The sequence below is a fragment of the Sapajus apella genome, unplaced genomic scaffold (assembly GCF_009761245.1).
Source record: "Sapajus apella isolate SASKATOON/1434 unplaced genomic scaffold, GSC_monkey_1.0 scaffold10, whole genome shotgun sequence".
Lineage (NCBI taxonomy): Eukaryota > Metazoa > Chordata > Mammalia > Primates > Cebidae > Sapajus > Sapajus apella.
In genome coordinates, this window is record NW_022436950.1 from 1,118,327 (window position 1) to 1,138,030 (window position 19,704).

Consider the following 19,704-nt stretch of genomic DNA (forward strand, 5'->3'; position numbering starts at 1 on the left):
CCCCCGGTGCCACACACATGACCCTGATGACCCTGGACTGTGAATGCATGTCTGTGCATGTCCCCCAGTGCCACACGCATGGCTCTGAAGACCTGGGCTTGCTGGCTTCCACTGCTCTTCCTCTTTTTCCTCTTGGGATCTGATCTTCTGAACGTTCCAGGTGGGGTGGGGGAATGAGAGCCTCAGATGGAACGGCGGCCTCTGCTGAGCAGAGCGTGTTTTGACCTTGTTCAGCATAAGCCTGTGGATGTGTGAAATGCTACCCATTTTATTCCTGTTACAGCACAGCAAAATGGAATTTTATTACTTGCAAGTGTAGAGTCCATTATTAAACTAACGTATAAATCTGTCCCAACAAATTACAGGGGAAGAATATCTGAAGTCTTGTGTGGTGTAGCCACATATCATAAAATGACACTCTTATGAAACACAGTAGCCAGACCTTCCACTCCACAGTGCACTGTGGAAAGCAGTGCTTATTAAACTCACTGTATAGGTGGGTCAGAAACATCAACCAGCAACAGTCTGCTTTTTAAAGCTTAAAAATTATTTCAATTTTAATTACAGTACCTTCGAATTAAATTCATCATTTAATTATGTATTTAAGTTAAAAATGATTTCATAATACATTTTGTCTGTCTCACAAACCTGACTTTGTACCTCTGGGAATTCCCTGTTTTTTCTCAGTTTGGAATCTACACCCTGTATTTGTGCCCTCGTAGATTCTGAATAAATTCTTTTCTGTTTCTCTGAGGTTTCTTGTAAGAGGAGTAGTGTGGCAACTCTTTCCCTACACATGCTGACGGCAAGAACTGTAACTTACTCCCTCACTGGCCAGAAGGTCCGGGCGACGTCGTGCAAGCTGAATGGGCCGGTCAAATGGGTCCTACTACATGGATCTTTGTTGGTGCAAGATGGCTTTGAGTCATTGGTCTGCACCCTCCCCAGCTTGTTATTGAATTACAAAATACGTGAGAAAAATCCACAGGCCAGGAGGAGTATGCGGAGGCTGACCTTGCACGGGTGGATGCTCTGACCCCTCTTCCCGTGGACCCGGGAGCAGGCGTCCCGGCACCTCACCGCTGGCTTTTTCCTCCCTCGGTGGCCATCCCCCAGCACTGCCAGGGGAACCTGTCTGGACGTCTCCACCACAGATGAGTGTTACGTGTTTTCACGTTTATGCACGTGGAGCCGTCTGGCTGTGGGTGTCTGCCTTTTCTCAACATTATGTTTGTGTGATGTATGTACGTCACTGCATGTAGGTATAGTTTATTATTGCTGTATGGTGTTCTGTGGTGTGATGATATCACAACCTATTTATTCGTACAACTGTTGGCACATTTGGGAGGTTTCTAGCTTTTGACTCTTATGGATAATAATGCCGTCTCTTTGTAGATGTCTTTCTGTTGGGTGGATACCTAAGGACGGCATTGCTGGGGCACGGCGCTGTGTGTGTTCAGCTCTAGTGCCTCCCACCAAGGGGTTTCCCGTGGGACGTGTGTCATTCACTGTTTCATGGGCCCGTGTGCAAGTGCGCTCCGTCCACATCCTTACCAAACGTGGTATCTTTTCCTTTACAGTGTTCAGCCATTTTGGTGGGTATGTAGTATCCCGTGGCAGCTTTAATTTGCGTTTCCCTGTGGCCACAGATGCTAAGCACCTATTTATGTGTTGATTGACCACTTGGAATTCTGTCTTGTAAAGTACCTGTTGATATGTTTCACTTATTTTTCATTCAGGCTGTCTGCCTTTTTCTTAATGATCTGTAAGAATCATGTTTGCATTCTGGATATCCACCTTTCCGGGTATGTGCATGGCAGCTTCTCTTCTGTTTTGTGGCTTGCTTCTTCGCTCTTCTGCATGTTTTCAGAAACCAGCATTCATAATTTTAGTGCAGTGCGATTTGTCATTTTCTTTCCTTTGTGGTCGGTACCTTTCACAACTGCCTGCCCACCTGAAGAAGGTTTTGTTGTCATCTTTTAGACCAGGCCGTGTTGCTTACCGAGGGTCTGTGTTCCAGCTCATACTGATTTCCAGCATGGCGGCTGTGTGGACTGTGGTTCATTTGGCATAAAAGAGCAATGGACACAAGCCCTGCATATTGAAAAGACCCTGTTTGCCCTGTGGATTTGGGGTGGAATCTTCACTATACTCCAGTGACTCTGTGTTGGTCTCATTCTAGAATGTTCTCCTTGGTTTACTTGCTGAATCTTATATTTTAATTACATGGGTTTAGAAGAAGTCGTGATATCTGGTAGTGTGAGTCCCCCAAGCTTGTTTTTTCTTCAAGGTCGCTATTTCAGGCTCTTTGTGCTTCCATTTAAAATGTGAAATTGTCAGTTTTCAAAAAAATTCTGCTGGGATTTTGATTGCGATTGCATTGACCGCTGATTAATTTGCAAAACATTGACATCTGAATCACATTGGGTTTTCCAGTCCATGCACATGGTATATCCTCCACGTATGAGATCTCTAATTTCACTTATGTGTGGTAGTTTTGTATGTAAAATTCTTACACATCTCTTGATAGATTCAGTCCTGGACATTTGCCTCTATTGTATGCTATTAGGAATGTGATCGTGTTTTCAAAGCTTACTCTGCATTTGTTTATTGGGGCTATATGGAAATACAACACCTTTTGATTTTGGTAATCACTGACCTTACACCCAGCGGTCTTACAAAATTCACTTAGCTATTTTAATAGTTATTGAGATTGCTTTGAGTTTTCTCTGAATAGTAATGTTGTCCTTTCTAATCTTTGTGCTTTTCTTTTCTTTTCTTGCCTTATCGGCCTGGCTAGGATCTCTGCCGGGGTGCTGAGTGGGAGTGGTGAGATTGGACTTCCTGGCCTCACCCCTGTTTGGGGAAGGGTCTCTGTTGCCCCAGCAGATGGTCCGTATTTGCCGCTCTGCTCCGGGCTCTGCAGCCTTCCCTCCTTCCTGTGACTCTGGTTCTCTCTTTGGTCAGGCTTCCCTCCTTCCTGCGACTCTGGTTCTCTCTTTGGTCAGGCTTCCCTCCTTCCTGCAATTCTGGTTCTCTCTTTCGTCAGGCTTCCCTCCTTCCTGCGACTCTGGTTCTCTCTTTGGTCAGACTTCCCTGCTTCCTGCAATTCTTGTTCTCTCTTTGGTTTCATTAGCACTTGCCATTCCTCCACGAGCATGACAGGCTAAGGCTATCGTGGGTGCTTGGAGCCATCGTCACTGCCCACAGAATGGGGTGGGGGGGTCCGTGGTAAGGGACAAAACTAGCCCTCTGCGTGCAGTCACATTTCTTTGTGGTAGCTTGGTAAGATTTTTTAGAAGAATGTTCTCTGATGGATTTATAGCCTCTAAGACTTTAGCTCTTTGGAAGGTTTATGGCTTATTCCATGAAATTAAGTCAACTAAAGTTTCAAAATTTCCAAGCTGCAGGAGGGAGGAACCATAGGTCACTTTAAATTTCAAGTGTTTGTTGAAGGAAATACTAACCCATACTTAAGCCTGAGTGATGCACTTCGTTTCCTTTATTCTGTGTGGAGCAGAAATGAAAATAAAGAGAGGTCTTCATGTAAATATATGCCCAGTGTCAGCAACTGCCCACTTAGCAGAGTGACCATGCCTGTCTCGTAAATGACAATCACAGACTCTGTGGCTCACCCAAATGTGGGCTTTGGGTGTATCTGGTAAGTCAGGGGAAAATACAGTCATAAAAGCCATTGTGTTTGAAAGTTGCAGTATGTGCCACATCTGCCTGTCATTCATGAGGATGCATTTTAGTTAGGGATGTGCAGTCTCTGTCCTTCAGAAACAAAGGGCTCTTGAGATCTTAGCAGCATGTGCTTTCCATGTGTTTTCTTAGAAGAGTGATCATCGCCGTCCTCTAGTCTGGCTGGTAAAGTGTCGTTAGACACATACATCAAGGAAGAAGGAACTCGGTCGTGCTTGAGTTGTATCAAATAAACCATTTAATTTCTAGTACATTTTTCTGTTGTGAGTGTTGCCTTGGGTTGTTGAGAGACACACCCCTAAGGGGAAGGCGACGGAATTGGGGGAAAGAGGAGGCCCGAGGCTAGGCCTGGAAGGCGGCTTCCTGGCGCTTGTCATCCCGTATTTAGTGGAGAAGGCTTTGCTTTCCTTGTGGGCTTGAGATGGCACTGCTTTCTTTAGGATGGGTTTCATTTCGTTTTCAGCTGTGGAATTGTTTGTTCTTAACTCCTTGGGCCGTTTTTCTTTTCTCTGCCCGTGATCTTCATGAAGATTTGTGAATTTTTTCCAGATATTCTGAGGGCTCAGAGCAGTTCCCTGCATCGTCTGTGACTGGATTTCTTATTGCAGCCTCTGCTGGCTCCGGGAAGCGTTGGGAGTCCTGGGGCTTAAAGTACCACAAACTTGTGAATTTCTGGAATTTTTTGACATCAGATCCTTAAAACTTAACTATAGCCCCCAAAAGGCAGAAAATGGTTTCTGTTGCAATTTGCTTTCAACCTCAGCCCTCTTTGAGGTAGTTTCTGAGGCAAATCCAGGAAGACCTTAGAAACTTTCCTTCCATTCACATTTTTGTTGTGTGCCTACTGTGTGCCTTATGCCAGGGATTCCACAAGAGGTCACATTCCAGCCAGGCACAGGCAGAGGGGCCGACAGATAACGAAAAATAAACAACTACTTAATGTCAAAAGGGAATAAGATAACAGAAAAAGAAAAGAGCTTGGAAGGGCCAGAAAGAAGAGTGAGCGTCCGGGGGGGTGAGGAGCAGCCCCTGGGAGGGGGCATGAGGGTGTGGAGGAGGAGAGACAGGTGCTCACCTGCAGCCTCTAAGCCGTGCGGAGAGCTTCCGCTTCTGAAACACCATTGGCCCTGGAGCCTTTCTGCAGCACACCAGGGGTGTGGGTGAACCCTGACCCAGTACTTCTGTGGGGAGAAGAGAATCAGGCTCAGGGTGGTAAGGGACTGGTCCAGGGTGAGCGAGCCCGCTGTGGCCATGCCGGGGCCAGGTGAAGCTCAGGTGTCCCGCTCCCTGTTTAGCACTTTCCGAAGCCAGGGTATGGGGGTGTGACACGTCCTGTTTGCTCTCAGTGGAACTGCAGCTGGCACGGGGTCAGGAGCTCATCAGGCAAGCCAGCACATGGGCCCCAGCAGACGCAGCTGGGGCCAGAACAGCTTGGAGTCCTGTGGCAGGAAGGTGGGGCGCCTGGGCAGACCCTGATGGCCCTGTCTGTGGCTATCGGAGCTACTTTTTTAGCCCAACTGAGCATCATGGCTGCCAACTCAGTCTCCCCATCTTGTGACATAGGGGCTGGGGTCTCCAGGTCCCCTTGCGGCTGTCTGTGGCATCTGTCTGCCTGGTCCTGTTTCCGCCTCTGGTAACGATACTTTAGTTTTCCTTCAAGGAATGACCCTCGTGCCCATTGGGCTCACCTTGTGGAGCTGCCTGTCAGGGTGTCCTGGCCTCCCCAGTTAAGGGGTGTGGCTCAGCGCAGCCCATCAGGTGTGGCTGGACAGTGTTCTGAAAGGACTCTCCGTGACTTCCTGTCCCTGGGTCCCTTCAGGTGCTTTGCCAGCTACCCCGTCCCCTTCCAGGAGCTTCCCCTGTTTGCCTAGGTTATCCAGAGTCCATTTCTGTTGCTTGCAACCATGAACTCCTGACAGGTGCACGTTGGGTCTAGCCTGCCTGCACAGTGGAACCTGAATTCTCACTTCCTTTGGCTCAAGCGCTCTGTGTCCTCGGCTGTTTCCAGAAAGAAGGGTTTGTAGACTGTGGGCGTTGCTGTTCTGCCCAGCAGATTCTGGAAGTGGCTTCGTTGCCTCCTAATGTCAGACCCACTCATTTGCAGACTCCCCTCAGGCTTCTGCTTGTCTAAATCCCAGCTCCCACCGGCTGTCTCCCAGGAGGCTGTGGGCCCTGGTGACCTGGCTCTCAGTGAGCCTTCACCACAGGCACCAGGCAATGATCATTTCTGACTGAAAAGGAGACCCAGAGGCTGAGTGTGTGCCCGAGTGGAAGGGAATGTTCCCCAAGCCCTCCTTAGTGGGCTGAGCCCCCACCTGCCAGTGCAGGGAAGGGGTCCTCACCCAAGCTCGGCCTGTCCTAGACCCTACCCCAGACCCTCTGTACTGCTCAGAAACCTTCTGGGGGCTTCTGCTTCTCTCACACACAGGACACGAGATTTCAAAAAGCCCCCTTGCTTATGGTACAGCTGGATTCTGGATACATTATGTCAAAAGTATTTCTCATTAGCTTGGCTATGCATTGAAAAGTAAGAAAAAACTCATATAGTAAGTAATAGGGCTACATGGGTATCCCCATTTTCAACATTGTGCAGCTGACTTTTGGGCATTTCCGTGTAGGTGGAAGGAGGTACCGATGAAGCGTGACGGCCAAGGTGTTGACCGTGGTTGAAGCTGGGTGCCGTGGGCTGCTACACGAGTCTCTTTACTTTGTATATGTTTCAAGTTTTCATAATAGAAAAGCTTTTTTAAAAAGAGAAATTTATGTCAAAACTTGTAAAATCTTAAATTTAAATTGCAAATATCAATATGAACACTTCTTTTTAACTTAAAATATTTGTACACTTTACTCTTTACATACCCAAACAATAAACAAACAATTAAAACCCACTAGTATGTGGGGGAATCCAAAATGAAATACATATTCTAACCAAGGAATTTGACTCTAGTACAAATGCACTCACCTGAGTAACTTTGGAAGCCAGCTTCTTGCCTGGATATGGAAGGCTGAGAAGGAGGACAACCGTGTGTAATGTGGTAGTCTTGTGAATGTGTTTCTCATGTGTAGAGGTTAGCAATTCTGAAAGTACTTTATGTGTGTATCAGAATTAAGCAAATGGGAAAAGATATTGTAGATAATAGGAACCAGGCTTCCCACCGTCAGATAGTTAATGAAAACAAGGAAAGGGGGAAACTGAAGCACACCTTGTGATGTGGGGACCAGGGTCTCAGTATAGACTCAAGGTTGTTCAAGTGTAAGCTGGTGCGGAAACCCCGAGGCGTGAGTGAACCCCTACGCACGCTGCCTGCTGAGAGGGCCCTGTGCGCTCTGTCGCCCCGCAGCCGTGGGCACATCGAGCAGCAGATTGGGGTGTTGAACACAGTCCTCCCAAAAAGGAACTAGGGCTCCTTGGAGAAGCCGTTGATTCCGGGGCTGTGACAGGGACATCTCGTAAAATCAGAAAGTAAGCAAATGCTCCAAAAAAGACGGGAATGGGGGCTTGTCAGAAAAACGTAGGAGCTGGCCTGCGGGAGTTCCCAAGGGCTGGCGCGTTAGCAGCAGCACAAATGGTGAGTGTATTGGATTAATGACACGGAGGGTAAAGTAACTGTCTGTGAGCCCACACTAACGGAAGTGGATTACTGAGCCACTGGAAAGGTGGAGCCGTGAAAACTCATCCTTGCAGTAACAAATTCTAAGTAACAAATAGAGAAAAAGGAGGCGATTTGGATGTCACCAGCAGGCAAGCATCGTGACAGTGAGCGTCACAGTCTGGCTCCCCTGATGAATCCAGGCCCACAGAGACGTGTGTTGATGTTGGGTTTCCCTCTCGAGTGAGCTTTGGTAGTTTGGGTTTTTCAAGGCACTTGTTTATTTCATCTAAGTTGTCAAATTTATTAGCATAAAGTTATTCATAATATTACCCACTGTCCTTTTAATATTTGTGTACTCTATAGTTAATTCCCACTTTCAATTCTTTTTTTTGAGACACAGTCTCACTCTGTCACCTGGGCTGGGGTACAGTGGTGTGATCTCGGCTCACTGCAGCCTTGACCTCCTGGGCTCAAGTGATGCTCCCATCTCAGCCTCCTGAGTAGCTGGGACTACAGGCGTGCACCACCACGCCTGGCTATGTTTTTTCATATTTGTTGTAGAGACGGGGTTTCACCATGTTGCCCGGGCTGGTCTCGACCTCCTGAGCTCAAGCAGTCCCCTACCTTGGCCTCCCAAAGTGCTACGATTACAGGCGTGAGCCACCACGCCTGGGCCCCTCTCTCATTCTTGGTGTTATTAATCACTGTCTTCTCTCTTTATTTATCTTTATAAGCTCGGCTAGAGGCTTATCAACTTTATAGTCTCAAAGAATCAGCTTTTAGTTTCATTGATTTTTCTATTACAGTGATTTCTTCTGTTACTGTCTTTCTGCTTATTTTGAGTTTAATTTGTTCTTTTTCTGATTTTTTAAGGTGAAACCAAAGGTCATTGAATTGACACCTTCTTTTCTAACACAGGCATTTGGTGCTTACATTTCTCCTGAATACTGCAGATTTTTATATGTTGTATTTCCATTTTTATTCATTTCATGATGTGTTATTTCCTTTTGCAGATAATTTGGATTTTCAGCTTTCTGTTACTGATTTCTAACTGAATTTCAGTTTTGTTGGAGAACATACTTTTTATGACTTGACTTGTGTCCTTTTAAATTTGAGACTGGTTTTGTGGTCCAGAAGATGTTCAGTCTTGGTAAATGTCCTGTGCGTGTGTAAAAAGAATGTGAATAACGTGTATTCAGCCGTTGTTTATGGAGGGTTCCATGAACGTCATTTTGGTCAGGTTGGGTGGTGGTGGTCAAGTCTTCTCTGTTCTTACTTATTTTCTGTCTGCTTGTTCTGACAGTTACTAAGAGCAGGGTGTGAGAATCCCAGCTATAATTGTAGATTTGTACCTTTCTTCTTATGCTTGTATTTTATATTTTATTACTATTTTACACCTCGTGATGTTGAGATCTGAGGTCTCAGTGTAGACTCATGATTGTTGGAATGTAATCTTGTATGGAAATACCGAGGTGTGAGTAAATACCTACGTACCCTGCCTGCTTCAAGTATGACGCTCTGCTGTCAGGTGCACACATGTTTAGGACTGTCATGTCCACTTGATCAACTGACCCCTTTTTCATTATGAAGTGGCCTTACTGTATTGCTGGTAATGTTCTTTCTTTATAATTTACTTTGATGTAAATATAACCATTACAGCTTTCTTTTGATGAGTGTTTATATGATACACATTTGTCCATCTCTTAATCTATTTCTATATTTTAACTATAACTTAAGGTAGATTCCTTGTAGGTAGCACATGGCTAGGTGTGTAATGCTTGGGAAGGATTGATTGCTCATTTATAAAACAATAGCCTCCTCTTCCCAAACGCTTCTTAGTCCTACCTCACAAGATTCCTCTTGACACTCCGGCAAAGTGGGGTCTTGCTTTTTCGTGCAGTCTGACAACCCCTGCCCTTTAAGTGGGGTGTTGACAGTTTGATATGGTCACTGATATAGTCAGGTTTACTTGTCCCTGGTTGTTTTGGATGCTTTAATTCTTCCCTTACATTTCCATCAAACTGTTGTCACCTTTTTAAAAGGTACATTTCTGTGTTTTCTGGACTTTTCATTTTTAGGGTTATAATATGTATATATTTTTAAAACAACTATATAGTGTTTTTCTTAAGAGTTATTACTGATTTTTGTAATACCTTGGTGATGAAATAGCATAGTTTTGAATAGTCCACTCCACCTTTTTTTTTTTTTTTTTTTTTTAGATAAGTCCTGGTGTTTTTAGTATATGGTTTTGCAGGAACGTGAGGTTCTTCCAGAACATTTCTGTTTACTGAATCTGCAGTTGGGAGAATAATCTGTCTCTAGCCATCAGTGCTGTGTTAGGTGAAACCCTGCTGGACATTGGACATTTGGCTAGGAACCATGCATGTCAGCTTGCCAGAATTGTAGCTTTGAGATGCATAATTGACCAGTATTAAAGTGAGCACAGAACAGGGTAGGAGTGACACACATAGCCTCTTAGCCACCCGTAAGTCTGGACTAGAGCTATTCTTATTTGAGGATAAATAAACAGAAATAAATCTCACCTTTGGACCTGTCCAAAAAAAGGTATCCCAGAATGTGGGGAAGAGGGAAATATCCTGAAATGCAGAAGAAGATACCTCTGAAAATGAAATTAAATCAGGAAAAAATATTTTCAAAAGGTTTTGGCTAAAAGAAAACCTGGGTCAACAAGGAGAGGCAGAAGGTCTTGCATAAAGAGGGCCTAGGCCGAGTGAGAGGTTGATGGGGTTAGTGGTAAAGGGAAGTGGTTGAGAACAAAGAGTTCATGGCTTAGTTAAAATCTGTATTTGAAGCCCTAAAGAATAAAATGGATATTGTGGAAAATAGCAGCAGTGAAGTGAAGAACATACTTGAGAGGCTGCCTGGGAATGCAGAATAAACAACAGATGTGTCAGCGGTGAAAGAGGCCAGATCTGATGGGGAGACTCCAGCCAAATAGCATAGGAATCTCTGAAGAAGCCAGAGCAAGTTTAACAAAAATAATAATCAATGACATAATTGAAGAGTATTTTCCTGAGCAGAAAGAAGACCTATATTTGTTGAAAGGGTCATGTTTTGAGCAAAAGACTCTTACTTATTTATCTTCTGACAATGTTTTTAAATTTTAAGATTCAGGAAAAAAATGTTAGTAGATTCCAGGCAGAAGAAAATGACAAGAACCACAACATCATGAGTTTTACCCGGAAAGGAGCTATAGTTGAGCTGGACTTAAACTTCTCTACAATGTTGAGGGGGGAACAACATCCAAAGAGTTTGAAGGGGGCATGTTTGTGATCTAAGATTTTTATACCCAGCCAAGATGTGTTTTTGTGTGTGAAGGATACTGTCATCTGAGATTTGTGAGGGTTTGCAAAATATGCCATCTACATTCCCTTCAAGAAAATCTCTCTTTTTGACCAAGGGATGAGTAAACATTCTGACCCCGAAGACAGATAAGTCACTGTCATTTCTGAGGAGATAACCAGATACAGAACAACAGTCATGAAGATATTAATCAGAGTTGTAGATACAATGAACATAAAATTGGAAAGCATCTAGATAGCCAGCTTTGTGGGCAGGGTGATTCTTTACATGAAGCATTGGTTAGAGTTCTTTGGTTATAAGCAATTGGTTAAAAAAAAAAAATTCTAGATTAATGAAATTAAGAAAAGGAATTTGTCACACTTTTAAAGAAAGAGATGAACACAGAAGCTTCTGAAAGCACTTGAACCGGGATTAGTCAGGGACTTTCGGTGGTAGGAGTTCTGAGTCTTGTCTCTGTTGGGTTCCTCTGTGTACCGACCGATCCTTTGAAGAGGCAGGTCTTGGAAAGAACTTGACGAGCTCAGCGAGCGCCACGTATTGCTCTTTGGCCTGGCATTTCCCGGGAGCAGCAGGCTCATCAGAAGCTTCTGAAAGCGGGGGCGGGGCAGCTGTCTGTCACACTTGGGGTAGGAAACAGCCCTTCAGAACGAAGCTTACCAGGTGTCATCAGTGCCATTGGAAAATGCCTGGCTGTAACATCAGCACAGAGAACATGATAGACAACTGTATTGCTAGAGGTGTGTATGGGCAAAAGGCAAAGAAAAGAAGTGGCGAGGAAGCATGTCAGAATGTTCCTGAGGACTTGTCTCTGTGTGACGGCATCATGGATGACTTTCTAAATACTTGCCTGTGATGAGCATGTCTTACTTTTATAAGCAAAACATGAAAAAGAAAACCTGAGAAAGTGGTGATGACGAAGACGGAAACATGAGGGGACTATTTCAGATGTCATGTTACACGAGGAGAGCGGACTTTAGAATTAAATTCTGTGATTACGCAGACATTGGGAATCCAGATGTGTATAGATCGAAGCTGATGCAGGTGTGCGTAATGACATTCCATGGTGGGAGTGCGCCAAAAGTGATTTTTCTTTTAAAACATTTTATTTCATATTTATTTCATAAGCTAATATAACTTAGAATAAATTTACATTAGTTGGAAGATAATCTGCTTCTTTTCAAAAGCCAAATGTTGGGGAAACTTCTGGAAGGGGTAAGGAAGGTGTTTCTAGATCAGAGATTTTGGACCAGGGGATGATACTGTCCTCCAGAGGACCTGTGGCAGTCCCTGGAGACATTTTCGGTTGTCTTGACTTTGGGGTTGCTACTGGCATGTGGTGTGTGGAGGCCCGGGGTCCTGGTGAATAGAATGCGTAGGACAGCCCCACACCCCAGCAACTGCATACCCAAACCCAAGTCCCGGTGGTGCTAAGGCTGAGCAGCCTGCTTTCCAGAGACATTGTGATTTACCAACAAAATCCCAACTGCTCATATTTGTAGAAATGATTCCATATGAACTGTTCTGTCAGTCCTTGGTCAAAACAAGAATAAAGAAGGAAGTTGATGGGGCGTGGTGACTCAAAGCTGCAATCCCAGCACTTTGGGAGGCTGATGTGGGCAGATCACTTGAGGTCAGGAGTTCGAGACCAGCCTGGACAACATGGTGAAACCCCATCTCTACTAAACATACAAAAACTAGCTGGGCCTGATGGCACGCACCTGTGACCCCAGCTACTCGGGAGGCTGAGGCAGGAGAATTGCTTGAACCTAGGGTTGGGGGTTGGTGGAGGTTGCAGTGAGCCAAGATTGTACCAGTGCACTCCAGCTTGGGTGACAGAGTAAGACTCTGTCACAGGAAAAAAAAAAAAAAAAAAAGGGAAGTCGTTGTTTCTCTTGTTAGATGCAGTTTTCCAGGTCAGAACTTCTATGTTGTAACTCCAGTCTCTTGTCTTCTAATCTTGCAGGTTCACCTGCGGAAGCCAGTGGACGCCTCTGCTCTCCTTGTGGGTTACCTGGCTCATGAGACCTGGCTGGCGAGGCTCGGCGCGTGAACGTCTGTGACCCAGCCCTCGCCGTTCCGGCACTTGTATGTGTTGGTGGGAGTTTGGAGCTCGCTGGAGCTATCGTTTGCGTGGAAATTTTGAGCCATTTCGAATCACTTAAAGGAGTGGACGTTGCTAGCAATGAGTTCCCAAAGCCATCCAGGTAAGGCCCGGTCCTGTCTTCTCTGGGCACACAGCTGGGCGTTCTTTTCCCGAAGTAGAATTTCTTGTGACTACACCTTGCTTACTGGAGTCGGGACTTCAGTTTTTCATGATAGTGGTCACTGTTGGTTTTTGACAGCACCAAGTACAAACTGGATGGTTTGTTCTTTTTCTTGATGAAAGAAGAACAATAAAACCCGGGAGGATTTGGAACCCAGTCTGCTGCGCTGGTTTGCAGGCCGACTTGAGTGGCGCACAAGTTTTGTTGATGCCAGGAGAAGAGAGCTGCTTTTGGCAAGGGTGATGATGAAAGGTCAGGCTGTGATTTGGAGCGGTGACCTCTGGCCCAGTGTCTGTTTCATATAAAGCGTTGTGTGAGGGGTGGGAGTGCTCCTCCGACTGGGCATCTGGGTCTGGGAGGAAGCACATATTCCCACTCAGATGATGGCCGCAGTTGCTCCCGGGGTCCAAGTGCTTATCTGAGGGGTTGCACTAAGCAGCTCAGTCTTCACAGCAGCCCCAGATCATCTCAGGCCTGGAGGGAAGAAGTCACTTGCCTGAGGTCACAGAGCTGGCAGGTGGGGGACCCACAGGATGGGGAACCAAGCCTGTCCTGCTCTGAGCTTCAGAAGCATGTCATGGGTGCATCCACTGAGGACGCCACACTTTGGATCATTGGGAAGTCACCGAGCTGCACTGTAATGAAACACAGAGCCCTGGCACCGACCTGCCTGAGTGTCAGCCTCCTTGAGAGTCACTCGCATGCTGCCCGGCCTCCTGCCACTTCCAGTGCACCGTGGCCTTCATGGGCACTTAGCTGTCAGCTTCTGTCTCGTGTCCACATGAGAGAGAAGGCGTTGGCCACTGGACAGATGCTTGGACAGGCATCTGAGGCTCTGTGAGCCTTGGCTCTGGGTCCAGGTCCTTAGAGCAGAGGCAGAGGCTCAGGGTTTGGCGCTCCCTTTGAGATCTCCCGGAATGCTTACCTACATCTTTCCCTGGGTGAAATCAGCTTTGTCTGAAAATTCCAGAGGGCAGGATTACAGGTTTTTTTAGATACGAAAGTTTTGTTGAGTTAAATTGTGTATGTATTGACTGATACAAAGAAATGGTTTATGATCATTGATCATGCAAGATGGAGTTGAGCACTGTGCATGGAAGTGTCTAAGGAGACAGTGACTGGGTGGCTCTCTCCTCCTGCACTGGCTACTGTGGGGTGAGAGTGTGGCTTCCTCCTGCATATACACATAGTGTAGTGTGTGAGCATTTTAACAGAGTCTGATCCCACCTGCAGGGCTCTATGTTTACTTTCTGTCTGTTTTGATGTATTAGAAGCATCAGTATATGTGTAAATATAACTTGTTCTTTTTGATACGTTGCAAATGGATATTTATGTGGATGTAACAGTATTTATACCAGTTCCAAATTGGCATCAAATAATTATTATACATATATTCCATATGCTTCTATAAATATCACTACTAGACAAATTCCAGGAAGTGGAAGCTGGGTCAGTGGGCCCATGCCCTTAAAATATCATTGGGTTTACTGTCAGACTGCTCCAGAAGCCTCGTTCCAACGGCGCTCCCTGATTCCAGTGTAAGGATGCATAGTTTGCGTTTGTGCTGTACCAGCACTGGATGGGTTCAGTCTATTTCATTTTCATCAGTGTGCTAGGCGAAAATTATTGTTTGCATTCACATGACTATTTAAATGGGGGTGCATATTTTTGTATGACTTGGTATATCCATAATCATAGTTTGTACATGCTATGCAGGCATTTGTAGAGAAAGTATGCTCTTATGATTCTTTTTTAGTCTAAAGAAGTCTATATGTATATATCAATATTGTATTTAAAGTTCTTGGCTGGGTGCAGTGGTTCACTTCTGAATCCCAGGACTTTGGGAGGTCGAGGCAGGCAGATCACGAGGTCAGGAGATCGAGACCATCCTGGCCAGTATGGTGAAATCCCATTCTCTACTAAAAAACCAAAAATTAGCTGGGTGTGGTGGGCGTGGTGGCATGCGCCTGTAGTCCCAGCTACTCAGGAGGCTGAGGCAGGAGAATCACTTGAACCCGGGAGGCAGAGGTTGTAGTGAGCCGAGATCACGCCACTGCACTTCAGCCTGGCGACAGAGCGAGACTCCGTCTCAAAAAAAAAGTTCTCTTATTTATGAGTGTTTCATTTATATCCAGAAGAATATGTATGCTTTCTTTATATGTTATTTTATTTATATATTAACTCAATTGAGTTATTTAAAACAGTATGGCTTTACTTTCTCTTTTCTGTCTGCTCGCTTTCTTGGAAAATGAATTTTTCTACTGTAATTATAGTTTTGGAATATTCTTTTTGTATTAATAACCATTTTTTGCTTTATATAGTTCAGTTTTTTTTTTTTCCAGTGCTTAAAATTAATGACTATTCTTTTGGTAGATCAGGTCTGTTATCAAAATACATACAGTATATTTCTCTTTGTTTAATGCTTCTTTGACCAAGAGCTGATTGTGTTTCACGAGGTATTTCTGCCCTTGGTTTCTTTGGCTAACAAATATTTCTCCATCCGCTCGTCTCTAATCTTTTCAGGCCATGACTTTGAGGCTCAGCGCTGGGAGCAGCAGGGCGCTGGGTTTGGCCTTTTCTGTGGGAATTTCAGCTGCTGCGGCTCAGTTTGATCGCCAGCCCGCCGGCCTGTCCTGCCCGGCCTGTCCTGCCCCCGTGAGTTAGGTTGTGCACGCCTCGTTGCTACCTGTGACCTCTCCATTCTGTGTCTCAGTGGGTCGGAGGCTGAAGACAGGCTGCGCTGGTGAGGGCAGAGCTGCGCCTCGGCCCAGCCCATTCTCTGCTCTCCATCTTCGGGGATGGCGCAGCTGGGGTGATTTGCCTGGGGCCTGAGGTCTGCTGGCTGCCTCCTCTGCCCTGTCCACCATCATCTCTCCCTGAGGTGTCTGCCCTTTCCCCCAGAAGACCCTTGGGTGGCAGGACCCATTGTGCTCAGTATGCGCGTGCCACCACACACACACACACACACACTGGTCAGCGGCCCAGCAACCTCTGTCCCCGTCTCAGGCTGGGCACGGGACTCACCCGGATGTGTGTCCTTGCTCCCAGGCGAGGCCCACTCCCACTCTGGCTCCCCCAGCAGCTCCAGCCCCAGGGAGCTCTGGTTTCAGGAAGTTCCTCCAAGTTTCTCGTCAGTGGATGCACCTGCCTGTCCACTGCCAGGCATTGCTGGAAGGGCTTTCACAGTCTTATCTTTCAACATTTAGTGGGTTTGGGGAGGAAGAGAAATCATTAATACTCAAGGATTCAGTCTGCTGTCTTGAGCGGGAAATTTCTAGGTGTGTTGGAGCACAGCCATGGAACCACCGTCTCTTTTCCTGGAGCTAAGGAGCCGGGTCCTGGGCTGCCTGGCCATCATCAGGCGACGCGGTGCCCGGGCCCTGTCTGGCCGCACCTCCCCTCCCTCCATGCGTCTCTCATGCTGTCCTCTGCTGGCTGGCCCCGTCCATTGCCCTGCCCACCCGACTCATCTTTGTCTGCCTGGCTCACCCTGCCCGTCCACCTGGTGTGGGGCTCTGCTTCTGTGTGGCCTGGTGTGGGTGCCTGTGATGCCACCTTACTCCCTGGGCAGGCTGGGCTGGGGAGTCCAGCTGCCCATCGGCCCCCTCTCACATTTGTAGAGTGACTTGGCTTTGCCCTCCTGAGGGGCCCCGTGGATGAATGCGATGCGTACAATTTCCTCTCCCCGTGTGGTGTGAAAGTCCTCTGCTTTCGCCTCCGCTGCTGGGTGAGCTCCGTGTTACGGTTTTATTGCCATTCCCGCTGAACTTTGCCAGAGCCAGGCCCTGACTCTCTGACGTCAAAGCTGCTGAACTGTTGGGATTTTATTGCTCTAAATAACGATTTCTAATGATGTGAGCAGTCTGAGGAAAGAGCCTGGATTGACTTAGCCTGGAAGAGCTCCTTTGAAAGGAGGCCCTGGAGCCTCACACCCCTTTCCCGGCCAGCCCTCTGCACCCTCCCTGTGGGGATGCGTTTCGTAGGGGCACAGAGCTCCCCTGCCTTGAGGCCGAGTCCCTGGCATGAATCCCAGAGTGTGATGGGAAGCCCACAGGCGCCTTCTGGCAGGACTAGCCAAGGCCCCTCTTTTCCTCCCGTTCCCTTTTTGTCTTCCAGTAACTGACTGTCCCTGTCTTTCCTTATGGTTGAGTTGCCTAGGTTGCTGGTGACTTGACTGGCAGCAGGAAAGGCAGTTATTGTCACTTGGCCACCCATTTCACACTGCCCTGTCCCTCCAGTGTAGTTTACCTTTTCTTCTGGAACGTTCATGCCTAGAGAAAGTCTTGCCCAGAAATATTCTCAGTGTCAAGGAGCCCCGCAGTGGATTCACTGGGACGGGTCTGTGGTCACCTGGACGGATGTGCTCCCGATAGGAAGCCGGTTGAGCAGGCAGTGGCGGGTACCTTGAGCATCCTCTTGCTCCCGGAATCTTGGTGAGAGGTACGGATAGTGTTTACTTCAAAACAAAATAAGTGGCCTAACACGGTGGCTCACGCCTGTAATCCCAGCACTTTCGGAGGCTGAGGTGGGCAGATCATTTGAGGTCACGAGTTCGAGACCAGCTTGGTCAACATAGTGAAACCCGTCTCTACTAAAAATACAAAAACTAGCCAGGCGTGGTGGTGCATGCCTGTAGTCCCAGTTACTCGGGAGGCTGAGGCAGGGGAATTGCTTGAACCCAGGAGGCGGAGGTTGCAGGGAGACAAGGTTGCAGTGAGCCAAGATCACGCCACTGCACTGTAACCTGGCCGACAGAGCGAGACTCCCTCTCAAAAAAAAAAAAAAACAAAATGATTTTGTGGGAAATGCGTAATTTAAGATCAGTGTTTTAATTTGGGCCATGATTTCTTAATATTCTGTTTAGTCTGAAATACCCCATCCACATAAAAGCACTGAAAATGTCGATGTCAACAATAAGTTGGTGCTGAATGAGTTCATGGTCATCCGATTTCTTCAAATCACTGACCAGTGTTAATCCTGTGAGTCCAGGCAGAAGGCTCTCTCTCTGTGGTGGCTTCCAGTCTTCATACTCTGTTCTAACTTTATTTGATCTTGAATCTGTTTATTTTAACCAGTGTGGCTGCCAATATTGTTATATTTTAGTATAGAAATCTCAGAAAAAAGCATTTTTATGGGATATAAATAACACTCTGCAATGGTTGTATGTTTCAGGAATAGTGCTGTGTTTGTGTGTGTTCATGTGTGTTAGAGAGTGTGTGTGTTACGGTGCATGTGTTTTAGACACAATGTGTGTTAGACAGGGTGCATGTGTTTTAGACAGGGTGTGTGTGTTTGTTTTAGACAGGATGTGTATGTTAGGTTGTGTGTGTGAGACTTTTAGACAGGGTATGTGTGTGTGTGTCAGACAGGGTATGTATATATATGTGTTTTAGACAGGGTGTGTTTGTGTTAGAGAGTGTGTGTGTGTGTGTGTTAGGGTATGTGTGTGCTAAGGTGTGTGTTTTAGACAGGTTGTGTGTGTTAAACAGGGTGTGTGTTTTAGACATGGTGTAGTGTGTTAGGGTGTGTATGTTTTAGGGTACGGTGTGTGTGTTAGGGTGTGTGTGTTAGCCAGGGTGTGTGTTAGAGTGTGGTGTGTGTGTATGTTAGAGTGTGTGTGTTAGACAAGGTATGTGTGTGTTTTAGACTGTGTGTATCTGTTAGGGTATGGGTGTGTGATTTAGACAGGGTATGTGTGTGTGTTTTAGACACAGTGTGTGTGTTAGGGCGTGTGTGTGTGTGTGTGTGTGTGTTAGGGTGTGTGTGTGTTTTAGACAGGGTGTGTATGTGTATGTGTTAGGGTATATGTATGTAAGGGTGAGTGTGTGTGAGACGGGAGTGCATGTGTTTTAGACAGGGTGTTTGTGTGTTAGGGTGTGTGTGTTTTAGACAGGATGAGTGTGTGTGAGGGTGTGTGTATTTTAGACAAGGCGAGAGTGTTGTGTGTTTTAGGGTATATCTTAGAGTGTGTATGTGTTTTAGACAAGGTGAGTGTTGTTTTAGACAGGGTGTGTGGTAGGGTGTCTGTATGTGATAGGGTGTGCATGTGCGTGCATTTGTTAGACATGTGTGTGTGTACATGTTAGGGTGTATGTGTGTGTGTTAGGGTGTGTGTGTTAGAGTGTGCATGTCTGTGTGTTGGTTAGACGGGTGTGTGTGTATGTGTTAGGGTATGTGTGTGTGTTGGGGTGTGCATGTGTGTGTGTTTGTTAAACGGGTGGGTATGTATGTGTTAGGGTGTATGTGTGTGTGTTAGGGTGTGTGTGTTAGGGTGTGCAYGTGTGTGCGTTTGTTAAACGGGTGAGTATGTATGTGTTAGGGTGTATGTGTGTATGTTAGGGTGTGTGTGTTAGGGTGTGCATGTGTGTGCATTTGTTAAATGGGTGGGCATGTATGTGTTAGGGTGTATGTGTGTGTGTGAGGGTGTGTGTGTGTTAGACAGGGTCTTGCTGTTCCCCAGGCTGGAGTGTGGTAGTATGTACTGCAACCTCAGCTTCCTGGGCTTCAGTGGTCCTCCCACCTCAGCCTCCTGAGTAGCTGGGACTGCAGGTGCATGCCACCATGCCCAGCTAATTTTTAAAATTGTTTATAGAGACAGGGTCTTACCACGTTGTCCAGGCTGGTCCCCAACTCCTGGACTCAAGGAGTCCTGCAGCCTCCCAAAGTGCCGGTTTACAGATATGAGCCACTATACCCGGCCAGGAATACTACCAAGTTTTACGGGGCAGCAAAGGAATTGTGAAGACCTGCAGTTAACCCAAGACATTGATTCTGAGCTTCTGGTGACAGGTGGGTTGCAGATTCTGAGTATGGCCCTT

The 19,704-nt window shown here is 46.4% G+C and overlaps 1 protein-coding gene across 6 annotated transcripts in view; it reads left to right on the forward strand.

Moving 5' to 3' along the window:
* Positions 1-19,704, forward strand: part of HDAC4 (histone deacetylase 4) — a 341,339-nt gene that overhangs the window by 34,338 nt on the left and 287,297 nt on the right. For all 6 annotated transcript variants that reach the window (XM_032277722.1, XM_032277726.1, XM_032277725.1 and 3 more), the window contains exon 2: positions 12,586-12,826. In XM_032277722.1, coding sequence (XP_032133613.1) covers positions 12,805-12,826 — 22 coding nt within the window. In that variant the 5' untranslated portion in view covers positions 12,586-12,804. The remainder of the gene's footprint in view (positions 1-12,585; positions 12,827-19,704) is intronic.